At 45.8% G+C, this 24,248-nt stretch overlaps 1 protein-coding gene and 1 long non-coding RNA gene across 6 annotated transcripts in view; one reads left to right on the top strand and one right to left on the bottom strand.

Moving 5' to 3' along the window:
* The window catches only part of LOC118290448, a 4,419-nt gene extending 447 nt beyond the window's left edge, over positions 1-3,972 (bottom strand). Inside the window, exons 1-4 of the long non-coding RNA XR_004786415.2 lie at positions 3,834-3,972; positions 1,209-1,343; positions 735-790; positions 1-490 (exon numbers count right to left, since the gene is read on the bottom strand). The exon at positions 1-490 is cut by the window's left edge and continues 447 nt beyond it. This is a non-coding gene — a long non-coding RNA (uncharacterized LOC118290448). The remainder of the gene's footprint in view (positions 491-734; positions 791-1,208; positions 1,344-3,833) is intronic.
* The window catches only part of LOC118290446 (exostosin-1), a 138,181-nt gene continuing 117,840 nt past the window's right edge, over positions 3,908-24,248 (top strand). Inside the window, exons 1-3 of one of the 5 annotated variants that reach the window (XM_035618137.2) lie at positions 3,908-4,216; positions 4,709-4,934; positions 10,606-11,357. In XM_035618137.2, coding sequence (XP_035474030.2) covers positions 10,696-11,357 — 662 coding nt within the window. In that variant the 5' untranslated portion in view covers positions 3,908-4,216; positions 4,709-4,934; positions 10,606-10,695. Of the gene's footprint in view, positions 4,217-4,708; positions 4,935-8,502; positions 8,861-10,605; positions 11,358-24,248 lie in introns of those variants that run through there. The other 4 variants (XM_035618139.2, XM_035618138.2, XM_035618140.2 and 1 more) reach the window with 4 other exon arrangements.

Genomic DNA, 24,248 nt, shown 5'->3' on the forward strand with positions numbered 1-24,248 from the left:
AAATAGCGGGACAAATCCTGTTATTTCAGAAAATAAAATGGTATATTTGAGACACAAAGCGTACGTACGGAAGACTTTAGCATCAACATTTCCCTTGATCGAAAAGTAAAAAGGGGGGTAGCCCCGTCCACAGAAACGGAAAGAAAGAAAGATGGAAAGAAAGAAAAGTGAAGCAAAACGAAGAAAAAAACCCATTAAGAAAGACACAAACCAAAAGACACAAAAGAAAAAGAAATGACACAGAGTCTCACTCTCGTGTTCTCTCCTGATCAATATCTGCAGCTGCCATTCCATCACATTTGATTCCCTTTTCTCCCGGGGAGCACGACAGACGCGCTCTTATCAGCTACAGTATTTGAGTTATATTATCATCTCCACGGAGCTCTCTGCAAAAAAAAAGGGACACGGTGGGAGAGAGGACGTCTCCGCAGTCTATTACACGTCATCTGGTTCCCAGCGGTCCAATAGGACCCCCCCCCCCCCCTGTTATCTGAAAGAACATAATAAGAATTTCAATTTGAGATAAGCTGTGAGCAGGTTGGAAGCTTCCTTCTCTCTTCAGGAGGAGCGGAGCAGCCAGCGGGACCGGAAAATGATATTTAATCGAGTAGGTTAAGATCACGGCTCAAGATCTGCGTTGTATTGGCTTCACCAACCGAACTCAAGCACAAGTAATCCTGCACGTTTTTTAGGTGTAAAAAGAGAAAAAAACAATCCCATTGTGGTTCACAAACCTGTTTGATACCATGGCACCGCTTCTTGGGAAGTTTTTTCACCGTCAACGTATATTCTGTGAAATAACATATAGACTCATTTTCAGTGTCTCGGGAAAAGAAGGGAGCAGTTAATGTTGCTGTGCAGATGTGCAGATATATATTGAACTTAAAGTAGCAATGAGTAAAAATGAAGTACGCTCGAACACGCACACACACACACACACACACACACACACACACACACACACACACACACAACACCATGCATTGATTCTAATATCTATTTAGCCTTTAAGTATTGCGGCAAATGTTCCCTATTTCAGCTTATTTGAAATGTTTGAAAACATAACATAAAATGTAGTTAATGTAAATGCTACGTCCTTTTTTAATATACTAAAACATTCCCACGGATGTACGATTTAAATACTAATACATACAGCCGCGCCAACAGACAGGAAATAAAGGGTTAATGTAAAGATGAGCGTTTCTTACTCGCGCCGGAAAAGTCTCTTCAAACTTGTGTGCAGTGTGTGATCCGGTCTGCAGCAGCTCGGCCTCGCCTGTTGAGCCGTCACGACATCGGAAGCTCCCTCCGGGGTTTTGGCAAAAAGGGTCACGAGTCCTGAGCTAAAGAAGAAGAAGAAGAGGAGGTGGAAGGAGAGAGGGAGGAGAGGAGGTCAGAGGTTATCGATTGACCCTAATATGTTTGTTAGTTCTCCCACAAGTCACTTCTCTGTGCACTCACTCACGCACACACACACACACACACGCACACACACTAACACACACACACACGCTAACACACGCTAACACACACACACACACACACACACACACACACACACACACACACACACACACACACACTGCCAGTGAGTGGTGGTAACATGAAAAATCAATTTGCGGCAGATGCACCGGGGTCGGTGCTGCAGAGCGATGCCTTCCTCCTCGCAGCTCTGCGAGTCGGAAACTTACAAAGACAAATAAAGAGATTATCCGTCGCGACTCTTGAAGAGCAACTTTAAAAAAAAATGACAGTTATTAGTAAAAACATGCGTTTGGTGCCGTGGTTCAGAGATTCCCGTGTCCTGTTTCATGTCTACTTGTCTGTACTCCGTTCTCTGCATAGTGTCTTTGGTTTCAGAATCAGCAGACATGCTGTAGTTTTTCATTTTCTTTATTTATTTATCTGTTATATCTTTCATCTGTCCTCTATAGACTTTTAAACCCAGATTAACACACGAGCTGATGAAACAGAAAAGGGATCAAAATACTCTGTACATGTGGATATGCATGCTGTGTATGAATCTATGCATCAATCATGACATGTACAGAGGTCACTTTACACAATTTACACGCAGAAAATATGTATTTTCGTACATAATAGCGTTGGATGTTTAAGTCACATTGTCTGTGACTCCATGAATTTAGTTCACCCGCGCGAATTGAATCCGCTAGTTGTGTGTTCGTTTTACTGGTGAATGGATTTTCATGTGTGATGCGCTGAAAAATTACACTTCATGAATTCATAATTCACATGTTTTTCCCCAAACCACAGATCCCTCTGTCAACACTTTTGACTACAGCACTTGTGGCAGAAATCTCTGTAAAGTGCCTGGAAACCACAACAACAGTAATGAGCGGGAAAATCATTTTTCATTTTTGTTATGCAAATTTAATATACAATTTGCCAGTGTTGACTTTTGAGGAGGAGGAGGATGAGCCGTGGAAAATGAAAATAAAAAAACAGGATTTCAAAAGAATCGCGTTTTTTAAAACCTCACGCCAGTTTTGTCTCTCGGCGCGTCTGCGGGCGGCGTTGTCGCAAAGTTACACGAGAGTGTCGGCGTTGTCGTCCTTTTGTTGGAATTGTCAACCGCTGCGGTGACGCGTCGCCTCGCCCGCTGTCTCTCGACATGCCCGGACCGCGTGACAGGATGTAATTACGCTGTCTTTGTGTCTCCGTGTGTCTGTATCCATAACTGTAGCTGGAGGGAGAGAGTCTGGGAAGAAGCACTGGACAGAAACGCCACAAAGTGTTAACAGTGTAAATATATATATATATATATATATATACACACACACCATTACTGTCAAATGAGAGTCTTTGTCTCCAGCCGCTGCAGACGCTCTTGCCGTACAAATGGCCGACTGGCGAGATGAAGCGAGGTTGCACACGTCTGCCCGCTGTGTCGGGGTTAAGTCTGAGCTAATGGCCTCAAAATGCAAATGTATAAGGTAAGAGAAAAATATGAAAACTTACACTTTGTGGTACAGTCCACAGTTTTAACTGCTGTAAAACTTCATAAAACACACGAGACGTTCCGGAAAGAAACCCAGGATTTTTGACCGTCCGAACTCTTTTCACTGAGGAAAATATTACGTGAGTGAAAGCTCCACAATAAAGAAGTAAGTGGTACCTTGACATTAGTTTGCCCCCCGTGCACAAAGACCAAGTATTAATATTAGTAGTAGAATGTCTGTTAAGATGGGATGAACTAATTATTCTACGATGGTGAAACTATCAGTTTCCCCTCCACAACAACAACAACGACAACACAAAAGCATCTTCTGAGTCCATAAATACATATTACTTATTTTCTTATCATTTATGTATTTGTGAGCTTTTACAGTTTCACTTCATATGAGATTATCTTGTATTATATTTAAGTTCCACATGACTTAACTAGAAAATCTTCCTTGTGGCCACATTTCGACCCATTTCAACTGCATTTTGTTTTATTGTATTTGGCTACTGATCCACCGAATGTGTCATTTCAGCTTTTAGTCCTTTCCGTTTGTTTGTGATGATTCCCATATGGATAATAATTACAGTGGCGCGGCGTCTCTCTTTGAGTTTTTTTTTTTTCTTGAGCGGCAACCAGATGGCCGGAAATAAATGTGGATTGTTTGAAAAACAGAACACGACTGGATTATGGCAGCGAAGCAGCCCAGCTGGCTCGTGTGTGTGTGTGTGTGTGTGTGTGTGTGTGTGTGTGTGTGTGTGTGTGTGCATTATGAAAATTCAGGACAGAACCATTGATTTTTAATAATTTCTGTGTGAGTTGGAGTGGAGGGCTTTCACCATAGTAGTAAATAAAAAATGGACGTAGTCACCTGGTCCGGAAAATGAAGCCAATGCGGAAGTGCCTGAAGCCTGTATTCTCTGGACTGACCAGCAGAGGGCGGCTCCACTGGCTGCAAGAAGAAGTCCGTTTCTTCTGACTCCACTTCTCACTTGATTTCATAACGTCAGGAAACATCTCCTGCCGTCCAGTTTCAAGTCTCCTTCAATACACGGTGCCCGGTTCCAGGTGGAGGTGGGCGCGCGGTGGACGAGCTCTCCGCCAGGCCCCGCCCCCGACGCTACATCCGGTTGACAAACACCCCAACATGGCGCCGGCCGGCGAAACTCGAGGCGTCGAGACGGAGGCTCACAAACCAACAGGCGACGACGACGACGACGACGGTGGGTTTCTACAGCTCACGGTTTGTATCAGGTCAGTGGAGTCAAACCAGTTTGCTTTTATTTGTCTAAAAAAACCACGATGTACACGACGTCTTGTACTTTGTTGTTCATCTAGTAGTAATGGCGCGACAAAACAAACGTCCGTGCCCCTAGTGGTCTCAGGTGGTACTGTTGTTTGGTCAGTGTGGCAGGTTCTTTTCCTCAGCTGACTTTTTAGGGCATATTGTTTACAATATCTACTCCTACACAGACACAAGTCAAAGTTCTTAATGTAATTGAATTTGTTTTAATACTTTGATTCAACTACATGAAGACCAGGGCCCATGATTAAAAAAACAAGAAGGTATCAGGTCTCAGCCAAGGAAAGTTAATATCATCACTGCATCCACACTTAATATAGAAATTAAGCAAGACAGCATAGTTAATGAACAATCTTATACAGGATGTACAGTAAATTTAGCGTAAGAGAAGCTGTGGGATGTAATCCAGTAAAATCAAAAATAAAAAGATACATTTTTTACAGCTGGATCAGTGTCTCATTCGCAGAGCTGCTACAGGAGCGAGGAGATGGACGTCAGCGAGGTGAAGCGTCCAGATCGATGGTGGAAATGAGACTGGACACAGGTCAGAGTTGGCTCGCTCCCTCTCCGGCGCTCAGCACCTTCTCAGATTCATCATCTCCTTGATCGTTCCATGAAAAACCGTCAATCGGCACCGGACGGTGCTTCAGGGTTGTTGTCACAGTCCAGGTAAATGAAGAGAAACGTCCGATAGCCGGTTGCGCGGGGCAACGCTGGTTGTGATCCGGTCGGTTGTTGTGTAGACAAATGCTGGGGAGCACGACACTGAGTCACGTCCAAAAAGATTTGTGCTGCATCTCCACAGTCAGAGAATCAGATAAATGAGAGACTCTTGATGCAGGCCCTCGTTTTTTTTTAAGAGCTCAAATAAAATTCAGAACCTCTTTTATTGGATTTCTTTTTTTTTTTTTTTACGTTTCATTGATTCCAGGATTGACGCTGCTGTTAAAGATCCGTGGTTCTGGCACCAGAAGAAGCAGAGACGCATAAAGTAACAAGGTTTACGGCTCGGTTTAAAGACTCTCGAGCAAAGAGGGAAATAAAGACCAGACTTGTACAATTACTCAATCAAACAACATTCGCTGCTTAGAAAATCTTATAAAATCCTATAGTTTGATGATTAAAATCATGAAAGTTAACAGAAATCATAGTAATTTTGGGTGTTAGCTGGATAAAATGTGATATCAGGGAGATGAAGTGATGCAGATTGCAAATTGTGTTTGTGATACACGCACGTGCTTGATCTAATTCTCAGATACATGACAGCTCTATTTCTATTTCTGGACCAAAACTGCTCTGCCAAGACTTTGTAGATTAATGTCACTGTCGTGGTTGACTGAATTAATATTAATGTGCAGTGTGCAGGTTTCTGATTTCAGCAATGTCAGTCTTGCCTGCACATGAAAGAGCTTTAAAAAGAGATGCTTCAAAAACAAAAATGCAATGGTTTGTTACTTTGAAAGTATTTTTTGAAGTATATTATTATTGCAGAATGGTTTTGGTCTTTTCTCACCTCAAGTTGTAGAAATAACGTGCCACAAGATGGCGCTGTTGAACGCAGGATGTGCCTGCTCGTGGACGAGTAACATCTGTATAAACTCCCTCCTCTAATTAATGGGACAATGTGGAATCTATTCAAACTGTGGTCAGATTAATTTTTATATTCTGTCAGTGGCATCTAGCCAAACAACAGGAAACGTGCATGTGGAGCCAGGAGATGATGATGATGATGATGGAGAGATGAGTGGCGGTCAAAGTTAATTTATTGGGGCCAACATATTCGCAATCATTAAGAGGTTTAATGAGCTGGGACTAAATTAAAAAACGAGTCGCTTCACTGAGCCGTGACGAATCTCGGTGACATCATTGATCCACCAAATCATCATCATCATCATCACCATCACCACCTTGAGGGGAAGCTCAGCAACAGAAGAGTTTATTGTGTCAAAACTATTCATGAAGATCACCAGACTCTCTCTGCAACTCCTTGAGGTGGAAAACAAAACGCCAAACTCCATTAGACATAGTTTCTTAACTCGTCTGACAGAACTAACTTTTAATATCCACTCAGCACACATGATGCACAAAGCGGCAGCTTCATCATCTCAACTTTGGTGGGAATAAAATGCAAACAAATGAACTTTTAGAGTCCAGAATAAAGGCTATGCTGCGTCCTAACATGCCCCGAAACGTTATTCAATCAATTATTGAATGGCACGTTTTGCCAATTACGCACAAGAACCTGACGGTGGATGGACTTTGGTTTATCCCGAATGCTCCTCTGGGACTTCCCCCCCTCTCAGTGATTTGGCTCTTCAAATAAAATCCCATATATGCCTTCCATTAAAGTGACACAAAACAATTAAAGCTGCAAACACAAACGGAGAGATGCTGAAATCGTGGCGAGCTGCCACACGGTCAGAGCCAAGTGACGCCCCATGCATGCGCGCTCCGAGCGCCCCCACTGTGCCGTCCTGCTGCTGCTGCTGCTCCTGTCTGCCTCATCATCAGCTGCCGCTGGATGCTGCTGCTCCGTCTGTCTGCCTCATCATCAGCTGCCGCTGGATGCTGCTGCCGGATGCTGCACGGCGGCGCAGCCCAGATCCAACTGAGGATTCGAGGACGTGAGCGTGAAGACAACGGGCTCTGCGTAAAGGAGCAAGCGGGCGGGGGATGCAGCGACACACGGGGAGTGCTCACACCCACGATGTCCATTTGATCAAATACCCGTTGAGGAGGACCAGGTCGCGTGTAACGGGATTTCATTGACGCGCGTCCCTCCGGATCAGGTGCACCGGCATCTCCTCAACTCACCTGGGGGCCGGGGGGGTGATGATGACTCCCGCTTGTGTCTCCCTGTGAGCCGAAAGCGCACAGGCGCGAGTGTGGATTTTAAATACCAAAGTTTGGATTCCTCCTCCTCCTCCTCTCTCTCTCTCTCTCTCTCTCTCTCTCTGGGTTTTGAAAGGAGATGGCAGTTGTGGATCGGAGATGCGCACGCCTCGTGTGACACACCGGCTCTTTCTGGATGGATGCGGTCGGCGTGGTCGTGAGGAGGAGGCGCGTCGACCCCAATTCCCCCCGTGGACCCCAGGTCGCCGCGCGCGCGCCCCGTCGGAGTGAGTGACGCAAACCGCTCCTCGGTCGCTTCCCCCGGGAAAGTTTGTGACTGCGGGACCGGGACGAGGCAGGGGGATGGAGGCGGCGCATCTCGCCCGGCTCCCCCGCGGACGCTGAGCTCCACACGTGGGGTTTTTTTCGGATACAATCCATCGTTTTCTTGCGGATGGGTTTCGTGGTTGGAGGTTCTCTGCGTAAAGGACGAGTACCGGAGGATGCGCGTCCGAGCGGCGGGTTCCTGCCCAGGCTGGAGGGGGAGCGCAGCGGACCCCACCCCGATGATCCCAGCCCATCCCGGGACGACAGGTGTTCCCTGTGCACAGGTATGGTCACCGTGAGGGGACTTTCGAGGAAGTCTAATAGGAGCTCCGAGAGGAGGACGAGTAGGATGCTTTGTGTTGTTATCTCACCATCATCGAACTTGAGCTATGAGATGTCTCTCTCTTAAATGTCCAGCTGACACCCAGAAACATTCAGAAGCTGAAACTCCTCTCACCTCCTACTGTAGATACTAATTCAAATTTCAACACCAGAAACTGTTGGGAAAGTTCTGCTACTTGGCACGTGGTCAGTGAGTTTTCATGGATGTGTGAATAAGCTGTTCAAGAAAACCGCTTTAAAACAAATGAAAAATACTGAACTGACTTGGGCAACGGTGGCAGGATGTTCTAATGTGATGTCATCAGCAGCAACAAATCTGACAGGACATAATGCTTTTAGAGGAGCCATAAACATTATATCAGCTGTATGATTCCACACTTTTTTTTTTTATTAAAGCAGCTTTCAATTTAAAAAAAAAAAAAAGGGCCATTAATAAAGTTTGTAAGTTGTTCCTCTTTTCTCGTAGTGACTCCAGATCCCAAAATGCCGAGCTGTGGATAGAGAGGCTGCCCTGAGGGTCATCTGATCTGTGTCCACCTCCCTCCGTCCCCCCTCCTCACCTCCTAGTTCCTCATCCTCCTGTTTTCCCTTCATCCTCCTTCTCTCCCAGTCTTTGTTTTCAACCCCCCCTCCCCTTTCCCCTCCCCTTCCCCTCTACCCTCCATCACCTCCCACCCCCCTCTTCCCTCCTTCTCCTCCCTCCATCCCTGCACCCTTCTTCTCCTCCTCCTCCTCCTCCCCTGCACCCGCCCGCCAACTCCCCCTCCCTCCTCCCCCCCACAGCACACATGCAGGCCAAGAAGCGGTACCTGCTCGTGTCTGTGGGGGCCGGTCTTCTCTTCCTCGTCTACCTGTGGGGTCTGCAAATCGGCGAGTTCCAGCAGCAGCCGCACCAGTACCGCCAGCTGCCCCAGGACCCGCAGCACCACCAGTATTACCAGTACCACCACCAGCAGGAGCACCACCAGTACCAGCCCCTGCAGCCCCTGCAGCCCCTGCAGCCCCTGCCCCAGAGGAGCCCGTCCAGGCCGCCCAGGCACTGGCCGGGGTCGAGCGAGCTGCTGGAACCCTACCTGGAGGGGGGAGAGCAGGAGGTAGAACACAGAAGACAGAAGAAGAAGTCAGATACCAGAACAACTTCATTCAAATTCACATGCAAAATATAGTGACATGCGCCGCGGCCATCAGTTCTGTTGGTGTTATTTCAAATGATGAGCAGAGGTCTATACACTTTCACACTATACATTAGCTCCAGTAAATAATCACAGGGTTCTAAAATTGGTTTAAAAGATAAACACACAAGATAAATAAGTACAAATTCTAACACACTAATGTTTTTCTATTATTAGAGGATAAAATGCCTCTAAAAGTGTCAAACTGAGACCAGAGCATCTTTGGTTAAATTTCTCTTCAGCCCTTTGTTAAGTGTCTGTTGGTTGAAGTGAGTTCATTCAGGCCCAGATATTCAGATATCCAGAGAGAAAGACCCACGAGTTTCAAGGCTCGATAACATCGCCCACGACGAGAGAGGGAGGAGTGTACAACTCTGCGAAGTTATCACTATGGAAATACACCTTTATTATTAAAAACTAGCTCATCGTATTCGATTGGTGATTCAATAACATGGTGTTGCAGCGACAGTTGAGACTTGGGAACAACCCAGTGTTTTCTTTCTGCAGCCCTCGTTGGAAACCCCAGTGATTTTATTTTTCTTCCTGCAGAGCTGTTTCATTATTATCATTTTTATTTTTGGCTTCATGTCATAGTCGGTGTACAGAGACTGGAAACGTGGGACAGATGCAACGTGTTGTGCCTCAACCGTCAGACTCCAAAGCTGCTGTCTGAACACAAACACACATAATTGCGGAGGTGGCGGGAGTCACACTGGTTTTTTTGAGGGGAATCAAATGCAATCTCCACCCGTCTCCTCATCTCAGAGCGGTTATCAGAAGCGCCGTAGCTCAAGTCGTGTGCGACAAATCAATACACTAAAAACCACCGAGCCCAGGATTCACAGACAAGCAATTTTACAGCTAAAGTATATTACAATTATTCACTGGCAGCGTGAAATAACTTCGCCATTGATAAACGCCGTCGTTCATTTATAGTTTGGATGAAAGTTTTGGGAATTGGTTGAAAGTGTCTTTGTCTGTTAACTGAGAGTAACACTGTACTGTAACATACATATACATATGTATATTTATACAGGAGAGTCCGACCGATATGGATTGTTTGGGGGGCCAATCTCGAAAACGATATTGGGGAGCAAAAGAAAATTCAGATTCCAATACATCTTTATATTTAAAAAATGTGTTTCCTAAGAAATCATTATCAAACCCCTTATGACAAAGACTTTTCAGAGTTTAACCAATGCATTTGTTATTAAATTATAAAATGAGGAAACACAAATACAACCAATTATATATAACTTGAACGAAGAAAATGAACACAATTCTTTATACAGAATTACAAACATAAATGCAAATTTTTCTGTCATTGTACATTCTGTCGAATAAAAGTTTACGCAAACATAAACGCAGGTATCGATGTGTCCGTGAAAGCCGATATTATCAGCAAACTGAAATCAATCAGGCTCTAATATACAGTGAAACAATGTTAATAGATTTCATTTTAGCTGTATTTTGGGTGGTGATAACGTGTGTGTGTGTGTGTGTGTGTGTGTGTGTGTGTGTGTGTGTGTGTGTGTGTGTGTGTGTGTGTGTGTGTGTGTGTGTGTGTGTGTGTGTGTGTGTGTGTGTGTGTGTGTGTGTGTGTGTGTGTGTGTGTGTGTGTGTGTGTGTGTGTGTGTGTGTGTGTGTGTGTGTGTGTGTGTGTACAGGAGGACAGCCCTCAGCTCCACCACCAGCACACCTCCCCTCGTGAGCGACGGGCCATCCGCGACAACATCTACAGGAACAAGCGCTGCCGCATGGAAACCTGCTTTGACTTTGCTCGCTGCCAGTCAGGCTTCGGGGTCTACATCTACCCGCCGCAGAGGGGCGACGAGATCTCCGAGACCTACCAGAAGATCCTGTCGTCCATCGAGGAGTCCCGCTTCCACACCACGGACCCCTCCAGGGCCTGCCTCTTCGTGCTGGCCGTGGACACGCTGGACCGGGACCAGCTCTCGGCCCAGTACGTGCAGAACGTGAGGTCGCGCATCCAGAGCCTGCCCACGTGGAACGATGGCAGGAACCACCTCATTTTCAACCTGTACTCTGGCACGTGGCCGGACTACACCGAGGACCTGGGCTTCGAGGTGGGCCAGGCCATGCTGGCCAAGGCCAGCGCCGACGTGGTCAACTTCCGACCCAACTTCGACATCTCCATCCCCCTGTTCTCCAAGGACCACGCTCTGAAAGGAGGCGGGCTGGGCTACCTGCGGCTCAGCGAGGCGCCGCCCTCCAGGAAGTACCTGCTGGTTTTCAAAGGGAAGCGCTACCTCACCGGCATCGGGTCGGAGACGAGGAACGCTCTGTATCACATCCACAACGGGGAAGATATCATCCTGCTGACCACGTGTAAACACGGCAAAGACTGGGAGAGGCACAAGGACTCTCGCTGTGACCGCGATAACGAAGAATACTCAAAGTAAGACTCACCTTTCCTTCCTCTTTGTCGCGTCTGCGTGTGCATTCATTTCAATTGGAGCCTCAAACGGTTACAAGGAGATATTCGTTTCTCGGTACAGTCCAAAGTTGTTTGTCATTGCTGTTCTGTCCTTGCAAAGACGACAGAGAATCTTCATCTTAGCACTGTTACCTCATTATCAGGTCTCCTTTGCAGTTGGTTATTTCACACGCAGCGTGTTGGTGCATCATTATAGCTCCTCACAAGTGTGTGTGTGTGTGTGTGTGTGTGTGCGTGCGTGTCGAATGGCTGAAAAAGTCCGGAGAGTGTCGTGGAGAGTCGCTGCCGTGTACGAGGCCTGTCCTTTATTTCAGCGGGAAAAAAAGGGGGGGGGTTGATGCTTTCATGTACATCTCTCACAGTTGTCAGGGGAGTTGGGCTCCACTGTTGCTGTGCTTCAGAGACCCGGGGGGGGGGGGGCAAACGATCCCGAACTCTCTCACCTCTTCCCCAGACGCGTCGCCCCCGAAGGTGTCGTCGCTTGCATTTTTTAGAAGTCGCAGAGGCCCCGAGGAAAACAAACACAGTGGATCCAGAAACCTGAGGTGATACAGTGGGCCCCATGTCGGAGCGACGGCCACAGTTTCCCCTGTTCTGGCTTCGTTCAGATGCGTTAGACGTGAGGTGAAACGGTGACGGTGGCTTCCATCCGTGCCAGTGTCTGAGGGTTTCATCCACATCAAGTGAACATTCTTGTACACTTGTAGACACTTCTTTCCAATTTTTGCTTCTTTTCAGTGGATGTCTGACGGCAGCGAGATGTTGGAGTCGCATGAGAGGGTTTTCAGTCATAAATGCTTTTGGCTTTTTTACCAGCTGTTGGTAGCAGCTTTTGTCGAGAGGAAAAACTAATTGTTTTAGCTCCATTTAAGTTGCATAATTCATGTTAAATGGGTTATTCTGCGGAACTGGGGGGGAAAAACTGTCTTCAGCATAAAACACAAAGGGTAAAAGTGCTTAAGAGGCTCATTTACTAAATAAATAGTGCATGACTCCATCGTCTGCCTCACTCTGACGTCCCCTGATGTCCAATACCAAAATCAAAGAGCTTATTCTGACAGCGGAACTCGTGGTGCTTTAGTTTCTCGTTTCTCTCTTCTCTCCCTCATCCCCGTTTTTCATTGATTGAATGTGTTTATTCGACGACTTATTTCCAAGGGCATGGTCGTACACAGAATTTTAAGAATTACAGAGGTCCAAAAACATATAAACGGAACAGTGTGCCTGCTCTTCCTCTTCCTCTTCGTCATCTTGTACCGTAGCTTTGATCGATGCAGTCTGTTCATTTACATCTGTTTCAATAAACAGAACAAAGAACCCCAGGGTCAACTGATATTCATATGCAAATGTCTCCAGCCTCTGCTTGGATATTTAATTAAAATAAAGATGTATAAGTGTACCTCATTTTAATACATGTTAACACTTTTAATCAGTTGTACATTGGATGAATGGAATTCCTTTTAGCTTGCTAGCTAGCTTATCCACTTAAGAAACTTACTAGTTGGCATTAAGTGACTGCAAAGAATGAAAGGCATTGAACTACTGAGGCCACTGGTAAAATAATCTACATTAACCTTTATCACATGATTCAGCTGTTATTGATAAACAGTTAAAGCCCCAGTGTGTAATTTTTTTAATTTTCTGGCGGCATCTGGTGGAAAAGTTGCAAACCGCAACCAATTGAGCAGCCGACAGGGGACACTTTTTGGTGGCGCAACACTGAAGGTGAAAATTCAACGCGAAAGCGACATATTCTGGAACCGTTTTGTGCAACAACCGTATTCAGCGCGACGTAGCATGCATGGCGACTCACATGGAGGTCGGGTCCACCTCATGTTACTATATTTAACTCATTCAGAGTTGACGAAAAAACGTTGTGATTATACATATATGAACACATAGTTATGGACAATATATTCAGTTTCTATGAATAAGTTCTTCTGAATATTACACACTGTAGCTTTAAAGAAGTGAGATTGTTGATGGAATGAATGAAGATTTAAGCTTCTGAATTGGGGAATGAAACTTACTTACATGGCACTTAGTATTACACAAATCACCAAAGTGTGTTTCAGTTGGTTTAACGCAGTCAAACATCGCCCGCCAATTAGGAGCCTTGGGTTTCAGTAACATGCACTAACACTGGTCATTAAAGAAACTATCTGACTGAAGGAATGAGCCCATTTCATGCTTCTGTACCCACAAGGACAAGAAGTGTGTTCCTCTCCAACCGCTTTCATCTGTAAACCTTCACAATCTGTTGAATCTCGAAGGTTGAGCCATGAGAAAGTCTTCTAGCCTGTTGGCAGCTGCCTGTTCTGCTGTTTTACTCACAGCACATCGATACAGACATCACCCGGTGCAGTCGAGGAGGGGGCGGCGGCTGGGTGGGGTCCTGCTGCGAGGCTCCCCGATGGGAACAGAAAACCAACAAGGATGCCGAAGCCTCGCGGTGGTCGATAATTGCCCTCAAATTGAATTAAGCTGTGAACGAAGGGGGACCGATAGAGATCTCGCCTCCCACTGAGCGGCGCCGGATTGAGCTGTTTTTACTGTACGTAGATAACAGCCCCGCAAAAAAAAGCAATTAGAGTCTCGCATGTACAGCGAACGTCTCCCCGGAGAATGTTTGATATTCGCAGGGCTTAAGTCCGATCGCTGCTGTGTCTTTCAAGATTTCCTCTCGTGGTCAAAGAGAGAGAGAGACGGGAAGAAGAAAGAAGTGGAACTGTGGATGATGGTCAAATGTGATTGCGAGGAGGCGTGGAGCTGACTGTACATTAAATCCATAAACATTTGCCCTTCATCGTTCCTCTCATCTGCTCATTGATGTCCTCTCTTTGGGACCTTGAAGTTATTTTGGCTCTTTTTGCTCATTTCTCATTCTTTACATCCTTGATTCCGGCTTCACTTATTGGCCCCGTGGCACTGAAAGATAGCAGGAAAGCTTTGAGTGTATTTTTTATGATTTTGGATGTGAATTGGATACACTTTTATCCAGACGATTGAAGCAAATGAAACAGATTTCCGTATCTTGCCTTGTCGTGCGAACAGTCCATTAGAAAATAAAGCATTGTGTAAAGTGTTATTACTCCTCATTTTAACCTATTGGCGACCGCAATCATGAGAACTCGCACGGCAACAGAGGAAGGTGGTCACATTAAGGCTTCAATTAAAACCCTAGTTTCATGGCGATAAACTAACAGTCATCTCGTTTTAGATCCAGCAGACGTGGAGCAGTGTTAGCCTTCACCTGAGGTTATGTTCCCATCTTTCTGACGAATGCAACTCTAACTCCAATTTGCTTTTATCTCCGCTTTGGTCTCCACCAGCTTCTGATTCCCCACGTCTTTGGAATCAGCGCATACTTGTGTTGGTAGCCCATGGCCGTATTGAAATCAGGGTTATAGGTTATATGATCTGAATTGTTACATTTTTTTCCAGGACTCTTCCCAGAGAAAGGGACAAGTGGATTCTGGATGTTATCAAAGCATGGCCATGGATTTCAGTGCCTGAATTGCAAGTTATATTAAGTTATTGTTATGATTTGCCTCTAAAAGGGACCTTATAGTGACTCTTTGGTCCTTGCCCTTGCTTTATTTTGATATTTCTTACCTTGTTTGAAATTGTATTTCTACTGTGATTTTCTACCCCACTCACTTTCACCCATGTCCAACTATTCCCCGTGTCCCTTGTGTATTTAGTCTCGGCTGTGCTCCCGGTCCTCTTTGTCCGTTCGTCTGTTCCGTCTCTAACCTCGTGCTTCTGTTCAACTCCCTGCTGATTCCAATGTTTTTCATCAGTGGCCCTTGTTCGTTTGTGTTTTGGACTTTCTGTGTTTTTTGCCCGCCTGCCCATAGCAGAGACTCCAGAGCCCGTCTGTTCACATTAAAACACTCTTCACTGCAACTTCCTGCCTTTGACCGATTGTGGATTGTGGAGAGGAAAAGACTCCCTTTTAACACAAAGACATTTCTAGAGGACCGGACTCATTTGTGGGCCGAACATCTGCCCTACATGTAATCACCTGTCAAGCCTGCAAATACCACGTCAACCCTTAACGTTCTGTTTGTCTCAAATTACTCGACCCACCCTTTTCTCCTCAATCCATTCGTTCACCTTTCTATGCTCATCCCTACCCACTTCCATTCATCCTCCTCATCCCTTCCCTTTCAGTTTTGGTGCATATACCTCTTCCCCGTCTCATCCTGTAGGTACTGCCGTCTGGGGGGGTCTTTAATCAGGCTCGGGTTGGAACCTCCCTCCGCCCGGTCTTCAGTCCGTCCTCCCAGACCATCCTAACATCTTTTCACCTTCACCCTTACTCTCAAAATCCATTCATCTTTCCTCAACATCCAATACATCCATTTCCATTAAAACCTTTAAATTACATTATCGTCGTGGCACCTTGAGACTGAACAGTTTTCAATTACGTCTTCATTTTAGCACATTGACCAGGCACACACAAGGCTTTGACCTTTACCCCTTGTGAACCTTACGTCTATGTTTGTTGTCTTCTACCTTTAGGATTTAAAGTTGTTCTTTCACTTGTGATACTTGATTTGACGCAAAGTAGTTGGTTCATACGTTTATGAAGTAGCAGTTTTCTCTTGGTGTCGTTCACGTCCTCTCACTGGTTGAATTTGTTGTCCAATGCTGGAGCCTGGAAAGGGCTGCTATCTTCAACCTTCACCGGAATTGTTTTAAGGTTGCCGCATAGCCGCGCACCCGCATGCATAGCGAGGGCAGAAGAAAACATAAAAAAGAAATTTAGGAGTGGACCTTAAATAAAATGCCTACTCTGACAGCTAAAATAATAGAATTACAAGGAAATATATAGACACACGCACACCAGCAGCTGTGTTGCGTTGCATTGTGTCATTTTTATATAGTCAATGATGCACCACCCTGGATGCGCCGCGCAGACACCAGGGCCTGGGAGGAGAGGCTATAACACAATCCCTGCTCTTTCTGGAGCATTGGCGTGTATCAATGCTGGGAAATAGGACAGCGGTGTATTACGACACGCCGAGGTGCGTCAGCGCTGCCAGTTTGTGTGTGTGTGTGTGTGTGTGTGTGTGCGTTGCCACCATTGTGTTACGAAGAGCATCTCGAGATCGAGCTGCTCGGATCCCGGCGAGCAGAAGTGACGCTGCGTTCGTTCAACGGACATGTTCACGTCACAATTGTCTTTCACTGCAATCACTTAAGGACGTCGAATGAATGAATCATGAGGTGCCTTCTTTCCGTTCGGCAATTTTAATTTGACGTGTCCCAGTGAAAACTACACAGATGGAAAACGCAGCTGTTGTCACATCTGCGCATGTTTGGCAGCTGCTGGGATTCAATATGTATGACTGGAGAAGCGGGTCTGACTATTAATTTAAATGTCAGCTGTGGTCATATGGGCGGCAGGCGCTGTCTCTGTGTGTGGCGGAGTGAGTGTGTGTGTGTGTGTGTGTGTGTGTGTGTGTTCTTTTTATAGTTATTTCTTCCCGGCCTTGTTGTGAGATGTTCTATTAAAGCACATCAAAAAAGTCAATGTCCTCGTTCCTTGTTGGCGCTTATCTCTCCTCACTCTGCTTCCCCGTCACTTCACTTTCGTCTCTCTCATTCGTCTCCTCATCCTCTCCTCCGTCTTCCATCCTTTCCTACCTCCCCCATCCCCCTCTCATGCTCATTCCTCTGCCTCTATTCACTCCCTGTCCTCCCCTCTCGCCCGGCGAGCTCAACTAAACCGAGGAAAAAGGTTTTACTGCTGTCTCGGTGCATCTCCGATGCAAGTCGTGATGAAGTGTGGCGCCACGAGGAACAACAGCAACGGAGCCTGCCAGCTTCACGGAGCCAAATTCAGGACTCTTTTAAAAGAACTTTGATGTGTGGCCCGACTCGAGAACCTAATTACAGAAACAAAGAGCGGGCCGTGCCAGCGCGCTGTGCGGAGGAAGAAAAGGGAATTCACTCTTAAAAGACAAAAGAAATGTTGCATCAGTGCGTACAGTATTTGGGTGACGTCCACCCAGTGTGTGTGTGTGTGTGTGTGTGTGTGTGTGTGTGTGTGTGTGTGTGTGTGTGTGTGTGTGCGTGTGCGTGTGTGTGTGTGTGTGGGGGGGGGGGGGGCTTTTAGCACCTGCAGATTTGTCAGCCAGCAGAAAACACAACGGCAGCTGAACTCATCAATAGATTGAAGGCTTCTGCCAAGGCTGCTTGGAGGGTGAAAAGAAGCCCTATTGATCAGGGTCGACTCCACCGCCGCGGCCATTCAGCAGACGCATCGAGGTTAATGCTTGTTTTTCTCGGCGTGCGAAAGCCAAACGCGATTGGCATTTACTGCGACGGGGGCCTTGGCATTTGTTTTAGATGACCCTCTTGTCAGTCTTAATGGGGAAGAAGGGACGTTAATGTAACAGCGGCCGACTGTGGAGACACAGCAAACGGACACTGCGGGGTGATCTTAAACATTTGTCCCATTGATTGAATTTACTTTTGTGTCTCTGCTCTCAGGAGAAGTGGAGGTGTCAATTTGATGAACTCCAAACTGCTGCGCTCTATGGTCACGCGTGTTTTTCGACACCAGCTCTCATGAGCTTTGTGGGGTCGAAGTTAAAATTTGAATGAAAAGACGTCATGGTGCAGTCGGAGCAGTTCACCTTCTTCAAATAGATAAATGAGTGAACAACGTATCTGTGGACACATCTGGAAAAAAGCTTGAACACTGTCACACACAGTCTTTGCTTTTTCTGTTTTATATGTTTGTGCTTGATAACTAGATAATCTGCATTTCGTCCTCTTAATATCTGTTTAAACCATTCTCTGGTTCTTCAAAAAACAAAACAACGTACAATAATCATTCGACATTATTAGGCGTAAAGAACATGGCCGCAAAATGTCCGCCCACACTGTATTTCAGTCGTTTAACCACAATATTTCCCTAACATCAAATATCATGTAAACGAAACCATCATGTTTCCCTAACTGAACCCAAGAGCTTCTGTTTTCCTTAACTTAACTACAGACGGGACTCGAGGACGCGAACCTGGTCTTCGGTGTCCCATCGCTCCATCTCCCTCATGACCCTCGAAGGATAAGTGGTAGCTAATGGTTAGAGGGAGGGATGGACGTTATCAAACTTTTCCTTTTAATTAGAACTTTTCACTCGACCTTTCCCTCCTATGTTCGCATACAAGTCGAGCGTGGAAAACAACAAGCCCTGATTCTGAATTCTCCGCTCATGAGGAACATATTTTGAATCCGTCCTCCCAGAGACGGGGTGAGTGGCCGTTCCTCCCCACGTCCGGTTCTACCGGGCGGAAGAACAGATCTGGTTGTCCCGGGAAACAACATGTGACGGCCGCGCTGTCCGTCTGAAGAACGGCGGTCATTTCCTGCAGCCGGCCTCCTCACTCAGCCGCAAGTCACTCTCTCTCCCTCCCCGAGCGCAGCCTGGAAAATGGGCCAGGAACACAATTGGACTCAATCATTTCTTCTTGCGTCTCCTCTGCTCCCCCCCTCTGCCCACCTCGCTCTCATTCCTCTGTTGTCGTCCGCCGCCGGTCTTCCTCCCTCCCTGCGCCCCTCTCGCTGTCCCGTTAGCCAAGAACTGATGAGCGCTTGAGTCAAGGTGAAGGTGCGCGGGTCGTTCCCCGGGATGGTTTGCCATCCATCCCGAGCGGGGACAGAATTAGAGGGGCGGTGAAACAGTGTCACCGGTGTGGCAGGATGGATTGCAGAGTGGATCCATCCCGTTTCGCTGCAAACCGCTCTTTAGTTCCGACAAGGAGGAGAGAGACGGAGCGGCATTAGGAGATGGAGACGGGGGAAGTGTTGCTCCTGTGTGACTTTTCATTTGCCGCGCGCCGACGTGTCCGTTTCTCCCCCTCCAGCTGAGAGCAAATGGTCCAGAAAGTGGACGGATGGTTCTTTTTTGGTTCTTCCTCTCAAACATTTGAACCTTAAACACGCACGCATAACAGCAGACCTTTTTGTACTTCCAGAAACACGTTGAGAGACTTCTCCTCTGTTGTATTGTTCACTCTCCAGACGATCGAAGGGTAAAACCAATCACTGTATGAAGATGGACGACGTGACAGTGGCCAAAATCGAAGCCAAAACATCCTGATCCGCCCCCCTGGTGGCTGGCTGCAGATGGAGCATGGGCCGAACTAAAACGTCAAGTGTTAACTTTTCCAAGAATTTTGGCTTTGGAGGGTCATTTAAAGACGTCATGATTGACAGCTGAGACTGACTCGCGATTGGTCGGGTGGGTGTGTTGGTGGGACCTCGATACAGGGGTGTTAAATGATGTCACCGGTGCAAGATGGCCGCTCCTGCGTTCGATGTTGTAGACGCGTTGTCCATCTTTATATAATGTCAAAAAACCCTGAGTTCCGAGATTATAACGGCTGACATACGCTACTTCCAAGCTCCGAGTTCATACTTCCTAGGAACAGTACAATGGAACGCAGCATTATTTCGAGAAAAGTGCTTCTGACAACCTGAACCAAAATCCATTGACAATTTATAAAGAATGTACAACTGTAGAGTTCTTGATTTAATACGATCCGGGAACATATGTTGTACTGTGTGTAGATATAGGATTAACGATACAGATACACTATGCAGATATTCTTAATGATTGATTGTAATGTCCCAACAGCCTCCTGTTGTGTACGTGCGAGTGGAGTTGTGTGTAAGTGTTGCATTCTGGTCATTTATCTGGTTTGTACGATCAGATACACTTAATTAATATATAGTGACTCCGATTCTTGGAGATATAAGCAGGTATGAACTATGCAGCAGTATCGGTGACTGTGATCTAGTTTTGCTCCGGACTGTAGGGTCTGGTTCCAGGGTTTGTGATTAAAGCAGATTAAAGTTTAATGTTGTGTGAAAAAAGCGCAGTGAAACAAACCTGGGCAGCTCTTGTTAAGGTGATTACTGCTTGTTATTTTTTATCTCAACTAAGTTTGGACCAATCGGGGACTTGACAGGGAACACCGAGCCAATTACTGACTTTTATTCTCACTGTAGTCACAACACTGCAGAGGTCAAGGTTCAGTGAAGGTCTGGTGATATCGTTTAGGTCAGACAGTCGAGAATCAATGTACAGTAAGTCAATAAGTGGGTGACTTTGTATCGTAACCAGTGAGAGCTGCGAGACTCTTTGCAATGCATTTGTATTTGGCATCAAAGTGTTGAGCTCTGGAAACATCGTCTGCAGTAAAAATCATGTGTTGAAGATGAAAAACACTAGATGGCTACAAGCCCCAGAGGTTTTAACCTTTGGCCCTCCTGTAGGGGCCGACACCACAATCCTCACAAGAATCATGTAAAAACAATAATATCATTATTAGTTTTCACAAAACGTATTCCCTGTTATTCGTCTAATTTTTCAAGGAATCCTCGGTCGGCAGTTAGGTTTCTGCTTTTTTAATGATCAAAGACACACACACACACACACACACACACACACACACACACACACACACACACACACACACACACACACACACACACACACACACACACACACACACACACACACAGAGTGCCAATATGGGATCTGTTTAATAAAGAACATTTAAAAAGCTTGTAAATCATGTGAGTGATGTTGAATGAGGTTTGACATGCAGCTGTTTCTTGCTGAAGCTGACAGACGCACATATATGAATACAAAGTATGTTTAACACACACACACACACACACACACACACACACACACACACACACACACACACACACACACACACGCACGGGATCCCGTGGTGGAGGGTGGCGACTGTTTAATAGTTTCAGTATCGCCGCCATAAGCTCTTCTCACTCCATAACTCTGTCAGCTGGGATTTACAGCTCATTGGCTCTCATTATGAAAATGTGATATTGCACTTGAAGCCCTCCGGCTATTCTTGGCCTATGGACTTCTGCTGTGTCATGGTTTCGAGACGGACGGGGAGGGAGACGCAGACACGTCAGCCTCCACGGGCACATGGTTCTTTCAGCGTGATGGGGTTCTGCATCACAATTAAGATGGAGTCTGTGTACTTAGTATAGTCACATTTAAAAAAATATATTATTGTTCAAATACAGACAGGTGGGGGGGGGGAGTGCGCCATGCTGTCAATAGTGATTTGAGAATTGTATTCGTAGACATGCCGATTTTTTCTTTTCCCAGCAGCGAATCACTTTAAAGTGTGTGTTTTCTGTAAATATGAATATGAATATATTTCCTCTTCTCCTCAGGCAGATAGTCAGATAACTGCTGCTTATCGCACCCAACAACCCAGCAGTCTGCTCCTTCCTCTTCCTCTTCCTCTTCCTCTTCCCTTCTCTCCTCCGTCTGCACTTCGTTGCAACTTCCTCTTTCTCTTTCATTTTCTGCCCCCCTCCACCTTTGCGTACCATCGTTCCTCGTCTCCTCGCCGCGTTTCCAAGTCTCGTGATGTCTTTTCTTCACCTCCCTTTCCCTCTTCCTCTGCTTCACTCCACTCTCATCTCCTCCTCTCGACTCTGTCATCATTCCTCTTTTCCCTCCGTCTCCTTGTTTGCTCTCCTCCTTTCCCCTCTCCTTCTCACCTCGTTTCCTTTCCATTCAATCTCGCTCACCGTCTCCCCGACTCCTCTACCTCCGTGTTTTATCCATCCCTTTCTTTTTGTTTCTTTTCAAATACTCCTTTCCTTACTTCTCATTCCTCCTTTCCTCTTCCTTCTTTTTATTTACCTCCTTATCTCTGCTTCTCATCTTGTTTTTCCTTTCCTTTTTCCCCACCCCCTTCATTTCCCCTTTCCTCTGCATGTTACCTCTCCTCTCCTCTTTCCACATCTTCATCCACCTTTTTCTTTTTTCCCCATCACTCTTACAAACCTTTCCTCCCGCCTGTCTTTTCCTACTCTGTCACGTCTCTCTCTCTCTCTCTCTCTCTCTCTCTCTCTCTCTCTCTCTCTCTCTCCTTCTTTTCTGTCATTCCCATCCTCATTTGCTAACCTGCTCCATCGTTTCTTTCCTCTCTCAGTTCTCTCTCACATCTCTGTCTCTCTCTCTGCCACGCTGTGAGGTTCGGTGTCGGTCTCGTAGCGTGAAAGAGGGTTGAAAACGGGTCGTTTCAAGGTCTGGATCAGAAATAGGCCTGTGTAATGATAATGTGTGTGTGTGTGTGTGTGTGTGTGTGTGTGTGTGTGTGTGTGTGTGTGTGTGTGTGTGTGTGTGTGTGTGTGTGTGTGTGTGTGTGTGTGTGTGTGTGTGTGTGTGTGTGTGTGTGTGTGTGTGTGTGTGTGTGTGTGTTGTGTGTGTGTGTGTGTGTGTGTGTGTGTGTGTGTGTACTTGATGCCTGTTAGTTCATCCTTACATGCTGAGAGTTTGATGTGCCTGAGGCGAGAGCTGCCATCACACACACACACACACACACACACACACACACACACACACACACACACACACACACACACAGAAGTAGCCTCAGGGTTGGCGAGGTGAAAGAGGTTTGAGGCTCTCTGACGCAGACAGCAGAGTTGTAACCGAGCGTCTGGTCTTTTCTATCTGATATAAGTCTCAAATATATTAATAATTTTTGAAATATTGTTGTTTTATGTTGCAGTAAATACCTGTTGTGTGATGTTTAAATACCGTCCCATTGCTCTCTGTTATGTATAATTGATCTTGTAGCTGTAGCCTATTAATTTCAATGCTCCAGTGACCCAGTTTCCTTTTCTTTTTTTTCTTTTTCAGGATTATGGCTTCTTGTTAACTTCATTTTTCTTACATGCAAGAACAAGGGCATGAAAGCATTCAGAAATATAGAGAGACGACGGGCTCTATATTTAAACGACTTCCGACACAGTGACAAAATATGCACCAGTCACTTTCATAGAACCTTGTGGATGATTACATATTAAACCTACATATACAAAAATGGATGAACTTGTAGAGATGATGTCTTTTTATTCTGTGAAGTTCAAATGTGTTATCTGCTGTTTATTTCTCTCCCAAGACCATGTGCGTATTAAATCTCCACCTGACAGTCAGTCATTTATTTATACATGACCACATTACACTATAATTTAAGTTTTCAGCTGTAAAAGCAGTTTAGTTCAAGAGTCTGTTGTTGTTTAAAAAAGAAATGCCCTGGTTGGTTTTGTTGACATCTATTTTTTTAATGACTTCTTTTAAATTGAAAAATATATAAGAACATGCATACATGAATTTATTTGGGACCTTTTTGAAGAATAAAAAAATACAGAGGTTTTTGAATAAAGTATAAAAGTATGTAAACAGTATTTTTCTAAACCATTCGACATGAATAAATAATAAAAACCTTTCTTAGTAAAAGATTCCACAAACGTTCAAGGTGCAGCCGCAGTTTGACTGGTGGCAGGTGAGCAGGGGGCGGGGCAAGTTCCAGAGCTGGCGTGTTGAGTGACAGGCACAAACTGAGGTGAGGTCCCCAGGGAAAAAAAAGAAAAGTTCTGGTCGGTGAATCCTGAAGACAAAAAAAAAAAACCTGAATGAGTGTCGAGACAAAAAATAATAATAATCCCAAATGATAAAAGTGGGCCGAGTTGTGCTGGTGCAGACGAACACGCCCACCTGTCAATCAGCAGGTGACGAGCTGATTGGAGTCAGGTGCGTCAGCCGGCCGGCGCGACGGGTGAATGTAGGATGCACGGGGGGGGGGCGAACCTCGGCAGCCCATTGGCCAAATCGAATGATCGACACCTCATCGAACCGCCACAGCCAATAGAATCGACGGACAGCGTCGCCCAAAAAAAAAAAACCCCGTGTCAAACAAACAAACAACACCGTTCGCTCAAGTACGACGAGGACGAAGCGTTTGTGATGACGCGGTGTGAAAGTGAAAC

This window comes from Scophthalmus maximus, chromosome 18 (assembly GCF_022379125.1).
Source record: "Scophthalmus maximus strain ysfricsl-2021 chromosome 18, ASM2237912v1, whole genome shotgun sequence".
Classification (NCBI taxonomy): domain Eukaryota; kingdom Metazoa; phylum Chordata; class Actinopteri; order Pleuronectiformes; family Scophthalmidae; genus Scophthalmus; species Scophthalmus maximus.